Source organism: Thunnus maccoyii, chromosome 17 (genome assembly GCF_910596095.1).
Source record: "Thunnus maccoyii chromosome 17, fThuMac1.1, whole genome shotgun sequence".
Classification (NCBI taxonomy): domain Eukaryota; kingdom Metazoa; phylum Chordata; class Actinopteri; order Scombriformes; family Scombridae; genus Thunnus; species Thunnus maccoyii.
The window spans coordinates 5,492,020-5,515,908 of NC_056549.1; the positions used below are offsets into that span (position 1 = coordinate 5,492,020).

The 23,889-nt window shown below is 40.3% G+C and overlaps 1 protein-coding gene across 3 annotated transcripts in view; it reads right to left on the reverse strand.

Moving 5' to 3' along the window:
• The window catches only part of col12a1b (collagen, type XII, alpha 1b), a 152,239-nt gene that overhangs the window by 36,577 nt on the left and 91,773 nt on the right, over positions 1–23,889 (reverse strand). For all 3 annotated transcript variants that reach the window (XM_042391103.1, XM_042391104.1, XM_042391102.1), the window contains 17 exons: positions 23,495–23,634; positions 22,538–22,667; positions 19,414–19,556; positions 16,370–16,499; positions 14,986–15,128; positions 14,006–14,135; positions 12,408–12,527; positions 11,584–11,730; positions 10,455–10,571; positions 6,938–7,090; positions 5,706–5,780; positions 3,394–3,533; positions 1,806–1,929; positions 1,515–1,658; positions 975–1,139; positions 826–864; positions 532–670 (listed from right to left, as the gene is read on the reverse strand). In XM_042391103.1, coding sequence (XP_042247037.1) covers positions 532–670; positions 826–864; positions 975–1,139; positions 1,515–1,658; positions 1,806–1,929; positions 3,394–3,533; positions 5,706–5,780; positions 6,938–7,090; positions 10,455–10,571; positions 11,584–11,730; positions 12,408–12,527; positions 14,006–14,135; positions 14,986–15,128; positions 16,370–16,499; positions 19,414–19,556; positions 22,538–22,667; positions 23,495–23,634 — 2,179 coding nt within the window. The remainder of the gene's footprint in view (positions 1–531; positions 671–825; positions 865–974; positions 1,140–1,514; positions 1,659–1,805; positions 1,930–3,393; positions 3,534–5,705; positions 5,781–6,937; positions 7,091–10,454; positions 10,572–11,583; positions 11,731–12,407; positions 12,528–14,005; positions 14,136–14,985; positions 15,129–16,369; positions 16,500–19,413; positions 19,557–22,537; positions 22,668–23,494; positions 23,635–23,889) is intronic.

Below are 23,889 nucleotides of genomic sequence, written 5' to 3' on the forward strand. Positions count from 1 at the left end.
GTTATAACTTGAAGGCTCCTTTGTTTGAGTGGCCCTGGAGGGAGAAAAACCTCATTGTTTGAGCTATAACTCGAGGGGCCGGGCCTAACTGTGTGCTCAGACAAAACGCAAAGCAAATTTTAGACATGGTTCGATTTCATACGCAGTACAAAGCTTTAACTTTTTCAAATTACCGATGAAAGACACAGAAAGTCAGGCAGGACTTTGACTCTCTGTCTAGATAAACTAGCTAGCATGCTAACCCTCCAGGGTCATCAATCACCATGCTAATAATTAAAAGAAAGGAACTGCTATAACATATATTTGATTCTTACTGCACTTTTCTGCTTCACATTTAAGTTTGAGAAACTTAGCAAACACCAAACCAGAAGTTCTTTGGATCCACCCGCTGAGGTGTTTGTCCTCATAAGGTTATTTTAGTCTTAAGCCTTAAATCTAAATGTTCTTCTTTACCTCATCCAGGAATAGGCTGAACAAAAAAAAAGAAACTTCCCCAAACTACAAACAAAACATAAAAATAATTTCACTCACACTGAGGGCTGACTCAGGAAGGCGTTTTTGTGGAGTCTGTATGCCGTGTAGCTGTTGAAGGAACCGGGCTCCATAGAGACACCTTGACTGTAACTGTAGGTCTTCTCTGTCAGGTTGAACGCCTCGAGCATCCTGAAGCCTGTGACACAACAACAAATCAGGAGTTTTCTGTTTAAATGAGACATCTGACTGAGGAGTTGAGGATAAATTTAAAGGACAGCAGTGATGACAGTTCTTAGAAAATGATGAATGTCAGTGTTTCGCCAAAACTCATAAGTCATTGTTTGTACTAACCAGGTGAAGTAAATCCATTCAGGAAAATCAAGGGACAGGCTGTGGAAAAAAGAAAGAAAAATTATGACTTTTCACCACAAAATCACCAGCCAACAAAAACCAGAACAGTTTTCTGGTTATTGATTGCAGGAAAACTTGTGTGAACTTACACGAGGTTGCTGTTTCACAAATGAAGGTGATCAGGTTTTCCTTGATGGTGTCAAAAGCGTCAAAGTCGTCCACGACAAACACGTGTCTGTCGGTGGGCTTGCTACCAATCCTCTGCAACTCAACAAAATCCACGTCGGCAACACCGATGGCGAAAACGCTGTAACCTGAAGATATAAACGTATAACGTCAGAACAAAATCACATCGGTGGTAACATACTGTAGTAGTTTACTGGTATGATTTGTGCCTCCAATGGCACCTTATTCTGTCAAATCACAGAGAGGTCATAAGAAGGGAAACAATGAAACACAGCAAAGCTAAATCATTTCAAACTTTCGCCAGTATTTTAGGTAATAACCATCAATAATCATCGTCATTGGTACAAGCTGTTTCTCTTTTTACTGACAAACAAAAAGCTGGAACTGGTCTACAGTTGTTAAAAGTTCAGACTGTGAAAACAGCCTCCTGAATGTTTTCAAAGAAGCTGTAGATCAGATCCAGATCACAGCTTAGTATATACAGTATCTCGAGGTTGTTTTACCTGCATGCTGCAGCTTGGCGGCGTTCTTCTTCACCTCGTCCTGAGAGCGTCCGTCGGTGATCGCTACAACCACCCTGGGGACGTTTCTCCTCATGCCGTTCTCCAGAGAAAAGGCCTTATCGTGTGTGTGTTTCAGAGCAACTCCTGCTCAACGGAGAAGGAGAAGGAGACGATTATGTCAGAAAAAAACACTTTGGTTGACTGAATTCGAGTTTTTACCAACGTACATGCAGAACACACTGATTCACAAGAAGCAGGATGACATAGCGGGGATGTGGTGCGTGGTCGAACCTGTTTTGGTGTTTCCTCCTCTGTAACGGATATGATGGAGCGCAGCCATGGCGATACCTTTGTCTTGATAAGCGTTCAGCTTGAACTCCGTCTTTGCGTCATCGCTGTACTGCACGAACGACACCTGTTGGGAAAGTCACATCGTTGGCATTCGCATCAAGTCAAGTTTATTTATAATTATATGATTGTTTTTCCCAATTTTCCTTAAAATCCCTCATCAGCAACCTCTATGCTTAGACCCTTAGAAACCCAGTGGAAACCTCCAAATGACCACGACAATGAGACACACAATCAGTCTCGTATATACAACATAATGTAGCGGAATTACAACATAAAAAAGCAAAATTTACAATATTTATACAAGAACTACAAGCTAACAATACTACAAAGTACTGGGAATAGTTGTATGTAGAAGCAGAATTACAATAACTCCCAGTTTGTACCTCATGTTTCATCATTTCATTTCAACTGAGTCATAAAACTAAGCAGGAAAAAACAGATAAAAGACAAAAATTCTGCAGTTTTGAAGGTTTTTCCAGAATCCTCAGAGACTCAAACAAAATACTAAATTAACTGCACCATAAAAAAAGGTTTTAAACCGATTTCCCCGTATTTCTTAATAAAAAAAAATAGATATGCATAGTTATGATGAAAATACAAAATGATGGGAAATAGTAATAAAAATCCAAACACTTCATTATGAATTTGGTTGATTTTGGTTCACATTTCAAATCAAATCAAGAAGATGTGTCACTTCCAGGTATCATAATTTCTGGATTTGTCAATAGAGTTGCAACCTTGAAAACAATGTTTAAAGTTGTTTTAATTTTATTTTATTGTGTAGTGCACAAAATATTTCTCTCTCCAGATGGACAGAAGCCTTTTTTTTTTGAGGATTCTGGGAAAAACCGCACAAAACTGCTGGAAGTGATGTTGAACCACCTTCAGGGTTTTTTCAAAGATCATCAGGGATTTATTTTTTCTGAAAAACAGATGCTTGCTCCGTGACTTGAATATAATAGATAAGAGGCACAAAGTGGGGCTGAATTACAATATACCACCCTGAGCTTTGAATTTTAAAGAAGCCCAGCATGTGGACAAACTGGCAACTAACTTTGAGCGTATTAAACAATATTAAGAGTTTTAACTAAATATTACAGTTTCATTTATTCTTATATTTATCACCTGCCTTTTTCAAAGTGTTATTAATAACATTAACTATGGCTCAGTTCTATTCAACTGTCCCAGTAAACCATGACATAGACAGTGCCAGGACCCTTAAACTGAAGCAGCTAAACGGGATTCAACTATCATTAATTTCACGGAAATCAAATATAAAGTCGTCTACTTAATTCCAAGACGTTTAACAGGCCAAACATTTTATTTAGCTTCTTTCTTTATCTTCTTTGGTTTGTCTTTTTATGATTAAACTTAATTTAATCTTTTTCATATTGGGGAGGGCTTCCTCACTCTTCTTTGACCTTTTTCCATATTTTACTATGATGCTTTAATTGTGCAAATAAAAACAAAACAATGGTAGCATGATGACAGAGCGCACAACTGGGTCAACACTTTAAGACAAACAAACCTGCATTCCTGAGGGTCCGATGACATCAAAGGCGCCGATCATGCCGTAGACAAAGTGCACCACTTTGTTGAAGCTCTCCTCGCCGATACTCCAGGACCCATCGATGAGGAACAGCACATCTGCTTTGGCACCTTTGCACACTGAGGCAAGAAAACAAGTCAATAAGGAGCTTTAAAGTCCGCCGGCCAGACCTTGGGGCAGCATCACCAAACACCAGCAGAGAAAATGGCATCATCACACGGCATAATTATTGTTTGTGAGCTAGACACTAAAAAGTTAGCTGAAAGCGTGCAACAAAACAAAACGATCGAGAAAAAAAAAAAATGACGTGATGGGGCCATGTATAGTAATTATGGGTTTCACCGATAAAAGAAATACTGGCAACACAAAACAAGTAACATTTGGTCACCAGAAGGGTTGAAAGTGAGCTCTCGTTAATGGGTTCCTCTCAGACGAAAACGAATTGGGCAAAAAACTTCGAATAATCTTTGCCTTATGTGATGCAGCACACTTTGTAATCTTCTCTATCCTTTTCCTCCCAGTCAGAGATTTATAAACAAGTTTTACACAACACCGTACGACTAACAGATTCTTTGGACGGCTCTCTCTTTCTTTTTTCAACACCTACGTTGTTGGTTCCCTTCATACGCCCCACAGGGCCAGCAGCACATGTGGCGGCTATTAATTCACTGCTGGCATGAGTCGGATCCAGAAGGAGCTGGCGCTCAAACCGTCGCCACAGCCAAAATGCTGCATTGAGGACTTTCCAATCAGAGCTAAGCTTGAATGAAAAGACTTGATCCATTCAGTCTGATTGGATCGATTTTCTGGGGGATATATCAGCTTTGTTGGATCTGAATACGGCTCAGCATTATGGAGTCCTTGGAGGATGTTTTAAGATGCTCAATTCACTTCTAAACTCCCATTAACTTCCACTGAAGTAAAAACAGCAAACTCCCTCCTGTATTTGATCTATTATATTTAAATTTACATTAACGAAACAGGAATGAATCATCATACAGAACTGCTCCTGTCAAATACGAGCTGATGGTTTAAGAGTTTAATTAAAGTACAACTCAAATCACAGCTAGTCTTCCCCTTTTTGCAGTCAGTAATCATTCAAAACGTGACTGAATGATTCATTGTTTTGGTTTAATATGTTTTTTTTATAATTAAACTGAATAGAGTCTGAACAGAGACATCAAGATACACTATAATAAAAAAAAACTTGCACTGGTGAATGTAGCTTAAATATAAAGGCACAAAATGCCACTAAATTACTTTATAAAAGCAGGTGATACAACACGGCTAATAAGCTACGATAGTGTCCTCCATTGTGGACTCTCCAGTTGTCCGTTCTCTCAAAGATCAGCACCGTCTGGAAGGCTTGCTATTGGTCAACGGCAGCCTAAGTTTAAAGTTAAGGCGGATACCTCCTGACCGCAACATCGCCAATTCAATTCCAGGAGACCGCTCTTACATTTTGTACCCTTCTCTCAATCCTTTTGTTTTCTGTCTACCTCTTCACTGTCCAAGCTATAATATGCAAGTTCCGAATGAGACTCGAACGCAAAACCGTTTGATTGGTTTCTTCCCGCCGCTGGAGATAACAGAGCTCTTCGACTACCTTGTGAGAAACCCATAGCGGCGTCTTCCAGCGGCTAACGCTAGTTTGGAGTCTCGGTACGAGAGGAGTTGAAGACCAGAAGCGTGTTTCTGTATTGATTGACAGCTGACTTTGGCCTTCTCTGATTGGTTAGAAGGGTGAAGCTCGCTCAAAATATCTCTTTACTGCTGTCAGGCTGCTCAATGAATCTGGGTTACTGAAGCCTTTGACAACATCTCTTCACATTATTATATTATTATTATTATTATATTTCAACTAAAAATGTAAGAAAGAAATCGTATATATTGTAGCTTTATTTTAAAAAAAGTTCCACAAATGTCTGTGAATCTTTGGATTGTGGCTATTCCATCAGACTTAATGATAAAATAAATAATTTTACTTAGATTTTAAATGCTTATAAACACATTTTGCCCATTTTTAAGATACTCAGTGTGCTGCAGTTGACTATCCGATACGCCATCTAGTCTAAAGTGACGTCAGGAGGGCAGTTTTCTCTGGTAGATGTTTGTTTTGGTCGCTTGTTCAGGAAGAGAAGGTGCTTTATGCAAATAAGTTTAAAAGTAAAATGATTTGATTTGCTGTACGCCAAACAGAACAAAAAACTAAAAATATCTGAGACCAGAAACACAGATCTGTGAGCTGTAGTATTTTCATTTTAGTTAAAGGATTACCATCGGATGCTTACCTGCCCATCCGGGGGGGATGGTGGGTAGAGGGGTCGGGGTGGGTGGGAGTGTTGGAACCGGAGTTGGCTTCACCACTGTGAGAAACAAAACATTGACAAACTGTTATCGACATATTTGTGATAAATAGAGAACGAGAGTAAGACATGTACGTATGATGAAGTCATTGTTTTGGACCGGTCGGTCCTGTCAGATGATGTAACTCTGTGTTTGTGTACCGCAGAGTGTTTGAATCAAGGCTCCGTATCTCTCAGACACCTCGGCTCACAATTTGAACGGACTTGTTGGAAAGACGAAGCTTGTTACTACAATCATGCTGTCTTTATACATTTTAGGTGACGAACTCTGGAGGTGTTTTTTTTAGTTTGTTTTTCCATCAGTGATGTAGACGCTGCTGGTTTGTGTTTGACCAATCAGAGAGGACAGATCCTCAAAATCTCAGCACGGTGTTTGTTCTTTATGTGTTGTATTTCTCAAATAGGTTTAATTGAACTTTTATAGAGAAACCACAAAGGTTTTTCCTACCAATGATTACATTATTGTACCAATTATTCTATACAGTATATTGCTGTATATTAAAGCTTGATGGATTAGTCAATTAATCAATTAGTGGACTAACAGGAACTTAACCATTTTGACCACTGTTTAACCGTTTAAGTCATTTTTCAAGGAAAGATGCCAAACTTTTGACAACTTCTCAGATGAGAGAATTGGCTGTTTTTCCTTGTCTTATATTACTGTAAATTAAATATTTTTGGAGTTTCTCAAACAAAACAAGACGTTTAATGACGTCATCTTGAGCTCCCGAATTCTTCTTCCCTGGCATTTTTCAGTGTTTTCTGATGTTTTAAAGACCAAACTATTTAATAAATCACAAAAATTTGAGAAAATGATGATGAAAATAATACAGTTACGGTCCTACTGTAGTTTATCTCTCTATACCTGACAAATATATGATATGTTGTATTTTAAAAATATTTTAGATTCTTGTCAGTAAACCAAAACCAAACCAAAAGAATCTGGAATATTTGGGGCATTTTTATATAAAAACATTGAAATTTTGATTTATGTCATGATTGTGTAGACTGTATTTTAACAGCACATGTGCGTCTTATAGTCAACAAAAAATGTCACTTATAAGAAATTAACTTTTCCTTTTAGTACTGATCAAAGGTCTGTTGAAATATTGTGTTTTGGTAATAAAACCAGTAAGTTTCACAGATGCAACACTCACAGGTTCTCTCTTTGGCGCTGACTCCCGGTCCTTCCAGATTGGGGGTCTGAACGAAGACGGTGGCGGTGTACAGAGCGTCGGGAGAAAGTCCGTCAAAGCAGTACTGAGGCCGCCCGGCGGGGATGGTGATCTCATGTTGTCCTTTACTGGAGGCTGCAAGTGAAGGAAGCAAGGATGTGTTTACTCCATCGACTGTGGAAAAATGCTTTTGTCTCTGTTATTGTGTTGAAATGCAGAGAATTCAAAAATACTGGCTCGAGTCTGATGAGCGAGCCGCAAACGCGAAACTTGTTGTTTACTTTCGGATTAGCGATCATGAATAGGCACTTATAAACGAAGATGATCTAGACATCCCTTGTGTGGGCTGGAATTCATATGACTGTTTTCCCAAATTATTCCTGCTCCGGCTCAGCACCCTGGAAGATGGATGAGTTTACAGCTGTGCACAGACGCAGAAACAATCTCCATGTAGAGCCGAGAATGTGCTCACTTACAATTCTTAAAATGCCTCGAAATTATTGACTTCTATGTGAACTTTTATCATAATTTAACCTCACTCACAATATCAATTCATTTGCCCTTTTAGAAGCTTTTATTTACTAGAAATCCTTTCTGCTATATATTCTTTTTGTGAAGCACATTGTATTGTATCTTTTTGTATGAAATGTGCTATAAAATAAAGGTTCTGGTTTTAGATTGTTGTTAAAAACAGCTCAGTCGTTTCATTCCATTTGAAACGAGCAGATAAAACCTTCTACTTTACAATCAACAGAAGGAGATTTGTAATTCTTTTTCACTTTTATGATTAATATCTGTTTTCAGAACATGTGAACACTTTCGGACCATGCTCAACCACTTTAGTTAAGTCAAAAAGAAGATGCTCCACTCTTGCTCCCATTGTTGATTGAAAATATCAGTTACCTGGATGTAACTCCAGTTCTATGAGTACATGTGTAGCCCTAACGGGCTTCGCTATTGGTTTACCTTCCAAGGCTCCACCTCAGCACCTGAGAAAGATCTTCTCACCGCCCAACTGGGGCCAGCTGGGCTTGTAGTTAGAGGGCTATGCACAAACTCATAGAACTGGAGTTACATCCACTACTACTTCTATGTCGTATGTGCTCCGCCCTCGAACAGGCTTCGCTATTAGTTAAAACCCAAAGCGAAGGCCGTTAGGGATGAGATGTACTCCCAGCTGGGCCTGAACCGACACTAGTCCGAACTCATCTGCAACCAAAAATATACAGCGGTCCAACAGTTGAGCACCGCCTGCCTGAGGGCCTCGCACCAGACTGCAACAAGCCAGTAATAAGCTGGACGCTTCCCCAAAAAAAAACCTCAGTCTGCTCCAGATGAGGTCCCCCCAGACGGTACACCAAGCACTGAATGAGACACTGACTCAAAGATTACTTCCCCAGGTGCTTATATTTCTGGCTTTTAAAACTTACACCCGGGCTTGACGGCTTGTTACGCCCACGGTCTCAGACTTGCTAACTTCATTTCTAAGAGTCTGGTTTGTTTTAAAAGATAAATACTTGGTTTATCTCACGTCACATCATCTGTTGAACCACTTTAAGAGCTTCTCTCAACTTGGTTCTGACACATTCATGACTGAACGTATAACAATGAGAGTTCAGGGGGGAAAAAACTGTCTCAGGTTATATTTTTGATCAGCTTTGATTGACTGATTGGTGCACAGAAATATAAATATACTTTCAGGGCCTTTAAGTTGAATTTGCTCAATCTGATTTGTTGCAAAGTACTTTTTTAACTGATTTTGACGAATGCGTAAAGTTATGGAGACATTGCTTGTGTCTCTTGTGAAAAGTCTGACTCCGTCACACATGAGAACAGTGTTTTTTTAAAGCTTCTGGACTCTCAATTTGTTGCTGCGCTTTCTGTTTTGTTACTAACAGAAGAAGCCACAGACTTCTCAGTGCTGCTTAAACTGTAAAAGCACTCGTCCTTGTCAACGTCTCGTGATCAACAAATGACGCTTCCATTGAAATGTTTATATCTCTGCGTGGCTGGACGATGATATACTGATGATACAGTTTCGTATTTATTCTGTGTGGTCCGGTAAGTGCAAACAAACAAAACATGCCTATCGCTAAGGCACGCATGATGATCGGCTACTTTTCAGAGTCCTGCACCTGATTCTTAAGGAAGGAAGATTTCATAATTTCATTTTTAAAAAATCACAGAATCCAGCAGCTCTGGTGATGTAACGGTGATGAGCTGTGTAATATCAACAAGTTATGATCGAATTCACTCAATATTAATGGTTCTGAGAAGACGTTGCATTCCTCCCGGGTAGTTCTTCTCCAAAACAGTGGCCCACATTTATCAAGATAGAAGAGGCGCACGGATCTGTACAAAGAGTGATGTTGACACAATATAATCCCTGAAATAGTTCAGCTGGAGTCTTTAAAAACTGGCGTTCTTCTTCTTCTAACCAGTGTTTCCATGGCTTTTTAAAATATGGGGGAAATATGGACGGAGAAGACGATTCCCACTAGAGGAGACGTTTTTCCACTTACTCATCTCACCACCGTCTCCGACCGCTGTTTGCATTTCCACTTGAGAACAAACATTTGACTGATTTGTTGACTCGAGCGGACCGTCTGCTGCCTCTCACTGGAACAGATTCTTTCTCAGGCGGAGGATTTCTGATCCTCGGGTAGTGGTTAACCCGCCAGCTGTCTCACGCTAGCAGACCTGTATTTGTTCTGGCAACCTGTCATGGCGGTCCGAATGGTTAATGACTACCATATAGATATTCAAATATTGATGCTCCCTTCCTGGTTTTTCCGGCTGTTTAACCACTAACCCATGTCCATGTGAGAATATGAACCAGATGGGATTCAAAACCCTGCAGTAATTGAAAAGGATGTAATCTTTGCAGACACAGACACAATTAAAGCTTGGTGGTCGGACGCTTTCAATCCCTGCCAAAACTTGCATCCTGCTTCGAGTAATGATCACAAGGAGGAGGTCTGAAGATAAACAGTCTCTGCGTGTGAGAAAAAAAAAAAAGGGTCTAAATGTGATCCCGAGAAAGCCGACACAAGTCTGCTTAATGCTGTGAACGGTGCGCCTGAGATCAGCAGAAGATCTGTAGCATCCACGACCACAGAGATAATGACCTCATCTGGATATACGCCTCCAAACATCTGCTGGATGTCTTAATGCACACTTTACCGTATGCATCACCTCTAACAAGTCACCTACGATCAGGATCCGACCGTGGAAGAAGAGCACACCACCTTCTTCAGGTGACCACATGAACGACTCAAACAACCTTCAAGAGCCTGATAGTTGATATTTGCCTCATATATAAATCAGTGGCAGCCTGTAAAATCCATTGAAACAACTAAAACTGTATATGATGCATTTGAAAATGATCAGTATACATGATTTGTAGCTTTCAAACACACTAATATGATCCTATAAAGTAGTTTCCCATCATCCGAGTGAAGGTGATGTACAGTATTTGGTGGAAATCGAGGAGACTTACGGTCAGCAGGGTTGAGTTTGATGCGGTAGGACGTGGCGGCTCTGTGAGGATTCCACTTGATGCAGAACTTGTCGTGACCGACGTTGAAGGTCTCGATGTTGGTCACGTTCAGGTACACTGAAGAAGTAGGAAGACACAGTTTTAACAAACCAAACAAGTGTTTCTTAACTATCCTGGTTTTATTGAAAAAACAGTATTTTGATTAAGCAGGACTTCTTTTGTCCTGGTGTTATCTGCACAAAAACCAACACACACACACACACACACACACACACACACACACACATACACACACTACACATACAGTGATGCATTAAAGGAGGGTTGAGATTTAAAAAACCCAAAAGTGCTTATAAAGCTTATAAAGACTTTTCACCAAAAAAGTTAAAAAAAACAGTAGTTTCTCAAAGTGTGCCCTAAAAATACAATTATATTTCTATAAAGGGCCAGTTCACCCAAATTACAAAACTGAGAAGTCCCTCTTATCATGATATCTTCCCACTCAGATAGTTTGAGGCAGTTTTGAGATCTTCACTGCTGATTTTTGTCACCACTCAACAGTGACGTTTCTTTCCAGAAGCACTGTCCTGATTAATTTGGATAACACACGAACATTTTAATGTTTTTCTTGAACCTTTTTGCAGAAATAGTTCCCAGTGTAAACTGTCCCCTGTGTGCCTGTGTGATCCAGAGTAACTGGGGCGTTTTTTTTTTATAAAAGCTCCTTGCTGTTGAGTTTTTCAAATATACATTTTTGATGAGCTATGTCACTTTTTTAATGGAACAAGAACCAGAGCTGTTTCTATACTTTTGAGGGAAAGTTCAAGTGAGATCACACAAACGAAATGCAGGTCAAGATGATCCTTTCACGCTTGTGTTAATAGTGTTTTTTCTTCCTAATAAAAGGTGAGACAGAGTCCTTTTAGTGCGTGTAATTACAGTGTTTTACCAGGTCAGACCTTAAAAGTCTTTAGGCAGTCAAGTCTAATTTAGGTCCTAATATCTGTGACTCAAGTTCAACTCGAGTCCGAATTTAAAGTCTCCAACTTTACCACAGATGAAATCCTGTTCACCTCCGCTGTTTACACGTTGCTGAAACATCAGCAGTTCACACAGTCACCGTACTCACATGTTGTTCCTTGTCCTTCCAGCGGTGCGCTCATGCCGCCGGTGTACTGGGCGATCACTTTGACATCGTAGGTGGTTCCAGGCAGCAGGTTGTGCAGCGTGTAAGAGGTCACATCACCAACAAAGACATCAATGGATTGGTTTGTGCCTGCAAAAAACAACCACACACAAAAAAAAACATTAAACCAAGAGCAGGACTCAATCATGTAGAATTTCTGGAGTTGTTGTCATTCTTTAACCAAACTCATTTCACTGGCAGAAGACAAAAATCAAACAGTGTTTGAAGAGAGATCAAAACTATCTGGAAAAGGCTTTTTGCAGATGGCGACACGCTGCCAGTTTCAACATTCTTTTCTTCTTCACAATATGAGTGAAAAATAAGATTGAAAACCGCTTTTAACTGGTATCTTCAGCCTTCTTATGTTACAAAACAGAGAAAGTACAAGTTGCATCTTTGGACGACTGCAGTTTGATAGTTTACTTACAACAGTTTATTGAAATCTCTCTATTTATTTATCACTTTTATTACCCTGTTAAGGTTGTTCCATGTTTCCACGGTCATGTCTTTTTTTTCCTTGTGAAAACTGTGATGTGGTTTATAAAAATGTATTCAAACTTTTTCTTTTGTTTAACTGCAAAGAGCTCATCAACACATATAACCAACATATCTGTCATCTTCAAAACGCTGAAAAGAACTACATTAAATCCTTTATTTCATTCTCAGTGGGTCAAATTTATTGGCGTTTTTCCACTTAACATGAGCAGTGAGAGTTAATAACTAGAGTTCATTCATTGTGTGGATGTGTTGATGTGACATCGGCTCACCTTCAGGCGAGTAGAGCAGTCTGTATCCCTGGACGGGAGCCTGCACCGGGTCCCAGGCCACTCTGAAACGGGTGTACCACTCGTCTGAGACGCGAAGGATTCTCGGACTCAGCAGGCCGACTGCGACAGAGAAGAGACAAGAGTCAACGACCGAATGTGTCTCAGCAACCAGTGGAAACAACTTTCCCTCAGAATCTTCTTCTAGTAAATCTGGTTTCCGATGCAACATAATTTTTCAAGGATTTCAGTGAAATCTGTGTCATTTTTTTTGAATGAAACCTTCTTAAATCAAAATTTAGGGCTGTTCTCTTCATAGTAGTACTTATGATTTAATAAAACAGAGCTGCATATTATGGATTCGTTTGGGGAAAAGTGAATCAATATCACCAAAATATCAAGAAAGACTCATGGATCTCACGAGTCAAGTTCAGCTCCTGTGAGATCCCAGTGCTTGCTAAAACATGTTGGCACTGTTGACTATTGTACGACTATGTGTCGACTGTATTTATTTTCACTGGACAATCTGCTCTCTTCAGTGCTGCTGGCCTGCGGAGCTACAAGCAGTCGGTCTGTTAGACTCAGCTGCTGCATCAGCAGCAGGCGGCACAGTGGGAGTGACCCGAAACAGAGTTCACAAACAGAGTTCAATCCCTGTGACCACAGAGAGATACAGATGTGTGAAGTGTATACAGTCACAGTGGGAGGTCTCACTTCTAACTACTTTCATCCTTATCATCTAATAAAAAAAAGTTATTTTCTTAGTTTTCTTTTTTGTGGGACTTTTTTTTTAGATGAAAGAAAAAGCAGCTTTGTTCTTAAAAGGAACGTTAAAATGTCTTTTTATGTATCAGATTCTCTTTCAAATACTTTCTCCACAAATGAGCTAAATACACTACGTCTGTGTTACAATACCACATGCTAATGGCTCAGAAGCTCCACCAGAAGTAGCTATTGGCAAACTGGTGATTATGTGGTGACCATATGGGATGGTGGAGAAGTAGATTATGCAGCAGGAGCAGTTTGAGCAGCTTTTTTTTTTTTTTTCCTTGATTCTTGGTTGCTGTTGGGCTCAATGGATTTTCAGTGTAGTATTCCTTTAAAGTATCTTAAAAAAATAGAGAGCTGCATTTTTACTGTCAATGTCCAACTTGGCGATCCCAAAAGAATTAATTAACTAATCAATTTGTCATTAATAAATGAAAGGCTTTCAGTAACCTAACCAATAAGCAGCCACCTTTACACACAGTGCTGCCTTCCCTAGCAGGTTAATCACTCAGTTAGTTATTGTATGAGGTAGTGAGAAACCTGCTTTTTGTTTGAATCAGCCAAAGTCTGAAACTACTGTTGAAACATGTTGAAACTCCAGAGTTCAGGGGGTCAACCAACAATCAATCAACATTTCTCAAATCTTGTTATTACTAATAAACATCTATATATATTCTAATTGCTTGTAGACCAAAGAAGGATATTATATTATGGTTATGGGGTCCAAATTGAGGGTCTAGGATTGTAAAGCCCCATGAAGCAAATTTGTGATTTGTGATATCGGGCCATATAAGAGCACTGAGCGCCGACTGAAGAGTCTGCGGTTGCCTCACTTGTTCGTCCGTTTCCGTTGAGGGACCCTCCGGGACCCTCGGCGTAGATGGCCTCTACAGTGATGTTGTACGGGGTGTCAGGGATCAGGTTCTGCAGCATGGCGTTGTTTCTGTTACCAGGAACCACAGTCTGAGGATCAAAACACGGCAGAGTTAAAGGTTTTCAGCTACACAAAAATACATTCACAGATTATCCAGAGAATCCTGCAGTTGTTTCTAGAAAGATGTGATAAGCAACACCGAGGCTGCCAGCGGCAGGGTGGAGAGGAGGAGGAGGAGGTACATGCACCATGACTCACTCTCCCCCTGCTCTCTTTAGTCTCTTCACCCCCTCGCTCCTATCAGCTAAGCTAACGCCCCCCTCCCACCCCCAAAGCTTCCCGCAAAGCTTCGAATAAAGTCAAATAATTGCTCCCAAAGCCCAAAAAAAGGTACTCGGGACAGCCCTAATTTAAAAATGATTATAAACTCATCAGTCAGCCCAGTCTGCAGAAATCCTTTCATCGCCGTCCCTCTGCTGCAGTTAGCTGACTCATACCGAACAGGTGCTTCGCTAACAAGCAGAGGGGGGGGAGCACATCTGGGCCGTTGCTGCCCTCCACCGCCGCTCCAACTCCAATTATTTAGGACTATTAATAATGTTATCATGGACCAAATTACAATGTTTGTTTAAATGAGTCTGTAATTAGTCTCACTAATCGGTGATTTATAACTTGAACGAGCCAAGGGAATCCTGGGATGTGACTTCACCGCATACTTTGAACGGAACATCACAGAGAATGGTGGACAGCGAATGTATCAACAGTTTATCCAAAACAAAAATGTTAATCTTTCATTATTACGAAAATGAAGAGGGTTGGGGCGTATGACATAAGCTCGAGAAATATGGTTCTGATGTGTTTTCTGTGTCACGTCTTAAAAAACAAAACTGAGGATTCTTGGAACAGATGTAGATGTTTGAGTTTCTTTTGTCTACTCACAAACTCGGTGATGGGGTCTCCGGTCATGGGAGCGTAGGCGATCCTGTACTGCCTCACGGGACCCTCTGCGTGGTCCCAGCCGATGGTTAGGGTGTTGGTGGTGGCGTCAAACACACGCATGTTCCTGGGACCAGTTCGGGGCACTGCAATCAAAAACACACATCGGATTAAAATGGGAGAAAAAACTCTAATACAGTGATGATGATACACTGTGAGTTTCTGCATGTTCCAACACAATTTACCTTAAATTACAAGTCATTTAATCTGCTACTGAGTTTAAAATTAGTCTTTCTTAAAAAATAGTTTGTGCATTTTTTCCCAATTGTTCTTGTTTTAATAACCAACTAGAACCACCTCGACTCAATTTGACAAATCACTGTTGCAAGGCACATCAAAAAAGTTCTCTTAAAAAAAATCCATACATGAAAATATTTAGTCTGGATCTTAAAGGAAGTGCAGATATCATCAGTATCAATATATCTGAACCTGAATCTACATACTGTGCACGCATCCTTGATATTGTCATGAAACTTCTCCAACTTCCGATAATAATAACTGACAGAACATCCTGCTTTAAAAAAGGTTTCTCAGTCAATAGTGTCTGGAAAGCTGCTAAAATGATTTTTAATCAATCAGACTAATGTCAAAGCTACTTAGCCGATGCTAACATAACTGCTGTAGATCTGTGTGTATCCGTTTTGTGGTCAATAAACTGACTGATTGTGGAGTTTACAGGACTAAGCAGCATATTCAGCATCTTATTTAATCTATTTTATATAAAGTTGAACTAAACAGACAGATCTGCTGCAGCAGTGCTAAGGGTAATTATAGCTAAGTTTGATGGTCAGTACATCAAACTGAGTTTTAATGAGATTTTGATTAGTTTTGACTACTTGAAAAGTATCTGGGACAAAAGGTCTGGTGTTCTTTTAAAAGCCACAAAGGAAACAGAGATAGAAGAAACCTGGATGTAACTCCAGTTTTATCAGTATAAACGTAGCCTGTTAGGCGGCAGGAACACAGAGTAGAAAAAGAAACAGAACTAAGCAGTATAACTTTTCACTTAGATAAGGTAAGAAAATCAAAATAAAGCCATCATACTGGCGAACATGAGCTCCAGAATGTGAACTACTAAAGAAATTCCTAATACTGTGGGAAAGAAGGTTTCTCGTTGTTGTAAATCATAGTTTTGAAGCACCACTAAATCAGTAAGTGCCACTTATAGATAAGATATAGTTAACAGAAATTGTTTAAATTGCTTAAGTTGGACACTTTTGCAGTGTATACATCATGCTCTTGCATTCATGTAACTCGATGAACCGTAGATATAAACAATCTCAGCACGAGTCAGTCACTCGATTGTATACAATGTCAACATGCTTACGTGTTTGTCCGTTGCCCTCCGCAGGCGTTCCCTCGCCGTCGGCATACAGAGGTAAAACGGTGATTGAATAGGGAGTATCCGGGATCAGGTTGTCCAAGAAAGCGTTGTTAATATTTCCTGGAACCAGGACCTTTTTGGAGAAGAAACCCAAGGGTCAAAAAAATATATATACATCATCATCATCATCCTTTCAGCCTATTCAAATGAGCCTCGTCATGCTCGGTTCTGGCAGTGATAATGTACATAATGACCTCACTGCTCATCCCACATCCAGTTATCTCCCAGGCCTTCTGCTGCCAAAGTTTTTCCTGAAACACTAACAAAGGCCTGGGAGGTTAGACGCCAAACAAATAATTCATTCAGCAAGTGGACTGACTGATAAACAGTTTCTGCTAAGAAGCGGCTGGAGAGTGCGGGGTCTGTCAGCTGCTCCGAGCAGGTTCTGACACGTAGCTCGAGGTGTTTTCTAACAACAAGGATGACTGCAGTCCGTCTCTTGTCACTGGGATTAACACAGCATCTATCCTCTCCTTTTCAGCCAGTTTGTGGGCCATAAAAATCAGGGCTGTTACATCATGGGAAATATATCTTCTGGTTGAACTCGAGTCCTCCCTCATCTAGAGATTTTGTTTTGGTTAAAGCAAATATCTCAAAGAGTTTTGGACCCAAAGCTCCTGGCAAGTCGGACCATGAAATAGGTTCCTCAGTGATGATGTAGTGGTTGAGATCCCACAACTGGAAGCGCATATACGCCTGCTGGCCTTGGGTCAAATCCCTCCAGTACACTCTACTGCAAGGCCAACGGACTGGCCACTGTCCTTTTAAAACACAATTGATTGCTTCGGATTGGAGGTTTAGTCATTTCCTGAAGGCAACGCTGATCTCAAGGGTTAAGATTTAACTCACTGCTTGAGTTAAATCTCATTGGGTGGAGCCAAAGATTCACAGTTCTTCTGGGTGAATAATGGGTTTTTGATTGGGCTTTTGATTTGTTCCTATCATGACAGTGACCTAGATAAAACACAACGTCATTGGCTGTTTCTGAAAATGGAACAAGTTATTGTCAATCTGGTGGCTACAGTTTTCCAACGTCTTTGAACTCAGAGCGTAATGTCTTCTCGACTTTCCGGATTATACAACCTCACAAGTTCCTTTTGCAGGCATTAAACTTAATTATAGACCAAGACGATAGTAATATAAAGCCTAGTGTTTGGCTAATATCTTCAAAATGCTTACAATGCTAGTTAGCCAAGCTGAAAATCAAGGTTCAAATCGGCTCTAATGGTGTTTTCAGACAGAACACAAAGCAAAGTTTCACCTTGTGTCATTCGCACCTTAACCGCTGAATCATTTAACCGCTGTTATATGACCGGATTAATGCCCATGAGTTTGGTATAATATGTTTAACAGTTACATATATGCTCAGGTGTCCACATACTTTTGGCCACAGTGTATATTTTCTGAACTTTATACTCTAAACACTTGTTTTTTTGGTTCTGCTCATTGAAGTTTAACTCAATGAGATAATTTCCTTTTGTAAAGTATTGCTGCTTAATTGCTTAATAGGATTAAAGCAGCTTTAGGGCCTGAATTAATACATCTGTGATATAAAATGAGGCCTGCTTGAGTTTAATTATATTAAAAGAGTCATAAAAAAGTTGGTGAATCTTTCTATTTCTGAGCTCATCTTTGTGTCTTCTCTGTCTTTGCCAAGCCGGCTTCTTCTCAGACCAAAACAAAATCAAAGTTAATGAAAATAAAATACAGCAGAAGTGAAAATAGAGGAAATGGTAACTACATGGGACAATAAACTATACAGCACTATTAGCATCAAAGCAGATCCCAATCATCAAAACACCCTCATTAGATTACAGCCTTATGGCCTCAAAACCTCAACCATAGGAGCTTTCACTGATGTCAGTCACAGATGTGTCTGCCGTGCAGTATTTTCCAAACTTCAGTCACCGAGTTCAAACTCTTTGTGAGGAAATAAAGCCCCCTTTTCTCTCCCTGTGATCCAGATATTTGCACTGGAGCATGAAATCAGTGCTGATGGAGAGATACAAAAAGCTGACAAGTCATGATTTCCATATTTAAGAGCATCTCCAGAATTACTGCTGTGCAAACATCTGTGCAACATCTACACGAACACTTAATGAAACAAATATCAGGAGGGACCAAAGGGACCACCTGTTGTTTCCATGACAGACTGTCCCGGTGAAAGCAGTGATCATGCATTGATTTAACCAATTTAATTAGATGTGGAGGGGAGAGGTGGGGGGGGGGGAAGAGTGATTTAGGATGGAGATTTCAATTTCAGACAACCACAGTTGGTGATGTAATACGATCCACACTCAATATAAAGACTGCAGTGGAAAAAGAAAGTACAGGGGCTGGATAAAGTCAGTCTGGTCAAAAGTATGTCTCAAGCCTTTGTTATGAAGACCTACAAGGCAAGACCAGAGAGTCTCAAGTCAAGACCTGCAAGCTCTAAGTCAATACTTCTCTCTGTTTTATGTCATTATTAAGTAATCTTTGGGTTTTGGACTTTTTGTCAGACAAAACAAGACATCCAAAGATGTCACCTTGGGGTCTAGGAAGTTATTATTTTCACAATTTTCTAATATTTTATAGACATAAACAACAGATACATTGATAATGAAAATAATAATTAGTTGCAGCTCTTTAACCTGCTAGTGGGATGAGCTAATTCCCCTTTTTCTAATGTAATTTCACTTTATTTTAATTGAATTTTCTGGAGGCGCCTCACATCTAGCAAGGGTCGATCTGCTTGGGTTGAAGTTGTTTTGCACTGAAATTACTATTTAATTATCTGACCTCACCAGCAGATGTTTATAACTGTTTAAAGTAAGATAACATTCCAGATGTTGTTGGGGTTTTTTTTTTTTTTTCTTTACATTCTTCGCTGTAATCCTTTTCCTCTGTGAGCCGAGACGGTGATCTCAGGGAAAACCACCTCCTCCGTCCCCCCGAGGCGGATTCTGCCACTAATGTGTTTTAACAGCCAGGAGAAAGTTACTCACCGACCCCGTGGATGTGGCTCCGTTCAGGGAGGTGTAAACCACCCGGTACTGCTGAACCTGGCCTGTGGCGGGCTCCCACCGCACGTTCAGGCTGTTGGGTGTGGGGTTGTACACCTGGATGTTCCTGGGTGGCGTGCGTGGGACTGCAGGGTCACAGAGGTTAAGAGAAATACCAAGTGAGGAAGGAGAGGAGAGTGTTGACTTTCTTCACTTAGCAACACCAAACATCAAAACCGAGGGCTCGTTCCAAGTACGTCCCATTTTAAGAACCAGATAATGACAGCTAACGCTGATGGATTTACAAACACAAGTGATTACATTCCTGAAGATGTCTCTGTTAGTAAGTAAAGCGCTAAACAGAACAGGAGCAGATGTCATGCCAAGGATTGTTTGTTTAGGTTTTGCATTTTTAAAAAGCTACAATTCTAGTTTTGACACCAAACTCTTCAAACTGTTGCACTTTTCACTTCAATTTAAAAATAAAAAAAAGAATAAATCTGTTGCTGTCTACTTTTTACAGTTAGATCTGCAAATTACAGCAAGATGATTTGTGTTGGAATAACTGGAACTCTTTCGATACGACAGAATCTTTGGCTTTTATCCAGAAAAAAAAAAAAAAAAGTTTAATGGAGGAATAAATAGTCTCTGTGATGGGACACTGTATCACAGTCAAACTCAAGGTCGAACTCGAATGGTGAGCGCAGCTAAAGTGTCCTGCAGGAAAGTCATTTTATGGTGTCTATGTGGAGAATGTGTAGAGAGAAGTAGCAAAGTTTTGGGTTTATGTAAAAGGCCTTAACTTCCCTTTTAAACCAAACCAGATGTGGATATTCCCTTGGTTCTTGGAGCTTTAGCCCAATAAAAAAAAAAAAAAACTAGATGCAGTAGGTAGATGTAGATGGAGCCTCCTCCTCAACAAGGACAAAACCTCCAGAGCAAAACCCCTTCCCTAATGTTGTATAACCTCATTAAAAACTCATCATTCAATGCATTTAAAATACAGACGACACAGTCTGTCAAGATGTTTTCCTTTGGTCATCCAAGGATAAAATTACCGTCTAAACCTTCAGAGAGACTGGGTAATTTGCTCTAATTTGATGTTTTTAATCATTTTATTGCAGTAAGCGCCACTTTTTTCCCTCATTTTTGGGCCGAAACACCGTTTCTCTCCAAACAAAATGTGACACATGTCTCCAGGGACGTAAACAGTAAAACTGGACTGAGTTATTGGTAATAAAAGATCATTAACGTCAGCACACAGGCTCATATTCATTGATAGAATGACTCACATAGTTTGTCACTGCTGTGATGGAAAGGTGGTTTAACCTGCCAACAGACATACTGGTTCATCTCTCACTTAGCTTAGCTTCGGCTAAAATGTCCTCATTATCGCTTTGAAGTTTTCAGTTTATGAAACAAGCAGCGATGGCCGCCGTTAGCGAGCTAACAGTTGTTGATGGATGTAGCAAACTTAAGAATAAAGCAAAGATTTGGCAGAACCAGATTCAGCAATGTTAGACTTATGACCGAAGTTTTTTTGTTATTTTAAAACCACCTGAAGTTGTTTTTCCAAGCGTTTAAGTCACCAAGACGATTTCCTAACATCCGGTGAGTTTTATTTTCAACCTTCTTATACTGTAATAAATTTCCTGAGTTAAGCAGTGACTGAAATGCTTCACCACATCAAAAGCCAAACATTTCACAACTGCTGCAAGTTCCAAAATTGTGCCTACAGCCAAACGTTGCCCCTGTCTGGCTAACAATCAGATTTCATCACATCACACCTGGATGACAACACGCCAGAGAGGCATCCAAACTAAAAATTGAGAAATCCAGACAATAAAATGTTGTGTCTGATGTCTGGAACGGTTTGTGGAATCGTTGGAGAGCGTCGTTCCAGCACAATCACAACGCTCCAATTAAAAACCCCCAGGATGCATTTCTGCTGACTTAGCATGGCACGCCGTCTGGGCGGAAACAAAACCAATGCACACAACGGGACGTCAACCCACACAAACGCATAGCAACCAGCCCCTTAGAACAGCTCTCAAAACATAAAGAATCCAGTCTTTTAGAGCGTTTCTTCATCCAAAGTCTTCAGTTACCAGCAGTAGTTTTAAAACTTCTGCTTTATCTTTGTTTTATTTTGTGCTATCAATCACTTTGAAAGAAGAGAAGCTTTACTTCTGTCCCAACAACTACTCCTGAGGGGGGCAAGGGAGCTTATAAGGCTTTATATGATTTAAGGGTTTTGGCTAATTCTGCAGATTACAGTACTTTTTCCACTGCAGGTTCAGGTTCATCTAGGAGATAGTGTTTGTCTATAGAGATGATTCTCATGTCAAACTCTGCAGACGGACAAGAAGCAAGCTGAAAAACTGTTAGTGACTTCAATCCAGAGGACTCAGATTCAGGTTCATGTCAGGACAGTAAATAATATTTATCTTGGTTACATTAGTGCAGAGGTGTATCAACATGTTGGTATCATTACCATCCTTTGTTTATCTCAGTAGAGGAATGACTCTCTGCTCTGTTTCTCTTCAGTCCTGTGCTGTCGGCCACTGGCAGCTGCTCTGTAAAACCCCCCGACCTTTGACCTTTTGCTCACCACTTGAGGTAATGGTTAAAAGTCTCGCTCTGGGGAAGCTTAAGCTTAAGTTATCTCTCGACTACCTTCCCGATCTCATCTAAAAACCTCTAAATCTACGCTAAAGACCTCAGATGTACCTTGTATCAGACTTGAGGGATACATGTTTATGTCTACACAGTAGTCTCTTTGAGAGGGAGTACGACTTGTGTTACACAATGAGCCTGTAATGTTAAGAAAGAGTTGTATTATCGGTTGTTTGTAGCTTTAATGTTGCTTGGATACTGAGTTCCTGCGTGTCTGTCTGAAGTGTGTCTGCTGATAAGTCAGCCCTAAAAGAAACGTTGCCATGGAGGAATGAATGAATTCCTAATTAATTATAAAGCTTGTCCTGACATCTTTAATGTAGGAATGTACTTTTTCAATTAAAAAAGGGGCCTCAGATTATTTTTTGAGGGATTATTCTGTCCAATCTACTGTACATCCAAGCAGATCTGATACTTTATGAAACGTCAGTGGTCTGAAATTGTGACTTACGTGTCTTTCCGTTGTCAGACTGGCGCAGACCCTCTCCCTCTGGGTAAACTGGAACCACAGTCACAGTGTAGGGAGTGTCTGACAGCAGGTTCCTCAGTGTGGTGCTGGTGGTGCCGCCCGACACCTGCTCCTGCTCACACGTACACAGGGAGAATTTTTATCAATAAAACAGCCTAATCCCAAACCTCAAGCTGTTCTGATGAGTGTAAAAACCTGTAGAAACTGAATGGACTGTACGTATTCAGACTGCATTTCAGTGTCTTGCTCAAGGACACAAGGAGAAGCCAGGGATTGAACCACCATAGGTAGTCGTATAGTTGGAGAAATGCCATTAAAGGCATCTCAAAACCACCTGTACTTAGACAACCAATGTTTAAAACATCAGTGAGACCTGCATCATTCTGAGTTACATGATTTTCTTCTAATATTTCCTGGTCATCATGATGGCTGTGCTCACTCTATCTGTTGGTTAGTTTGTTATGTGATCCAATTTTGTTTATATCTGGTGTATTGGCTATTTAGAGTATTACTATTTCTGCCAAGATGAAAACCCTGTGAGGTCGATATTAGTCGTATTTTAACCGATATGCCCTACTGAATAAAGGCTTTTAATATAACTAAGGACAAGATTTCTGATCATCCATCATGTGTTGAAAAAAAAGCTCCTTCATCTTCAAGCACATACTGTACTGTATATTCTGACTTTTATTAAAAACTAAGCACGGGATTTGTGATTCAACATGCAGTCGTTGGGAAAACGTGGAAATCATTAAAAAATGAATCGAGCTGATGGGAAAATCTGAAGTATTCTTGGACTGAATTTATGCACCTGCAGTCATGAATTACAGTCCACAAAAAGACTTGCAGATACTCTGACAAGACGCTCGCAGATGCTCTTCTTCATGTAAACTCTTTGATGACATTAAAAAGCACAGGAAGTCATGTCTGATGTCTCACCATGTCCTCGGCGCCACCAGTTGCGGGGACGTAGAAGATGCGGTACTGGCGCACGTTGCCCTCCGCTGGATCCCAGCGCACCTTGAGGGAGCTGGTAGTGGGATCGCTGACCTTCAGGTTCTTCACTCCGCCCAGCTCCTCTGTCGAAACAACAGGGAGCCGTTACGTTGATTGTCAATTTCCTGTTTGAGTTACAGCCTGAGTCGGATTATTGATAACGTTTGTTTTGACCTTGTCAGAGCACCAGATGTGTGAGGTTTAGTGCCTCGGGGTGGTTCAGTAAGTCTGCTGTAAAGTGTCAATCACAGGAAAGTGACATCTGCTGACTTTCAAATACTTTTCTTTGATTATCTAAACTTCCTGCTTCCGCCATTACACTAAATCATCTTGTTGGT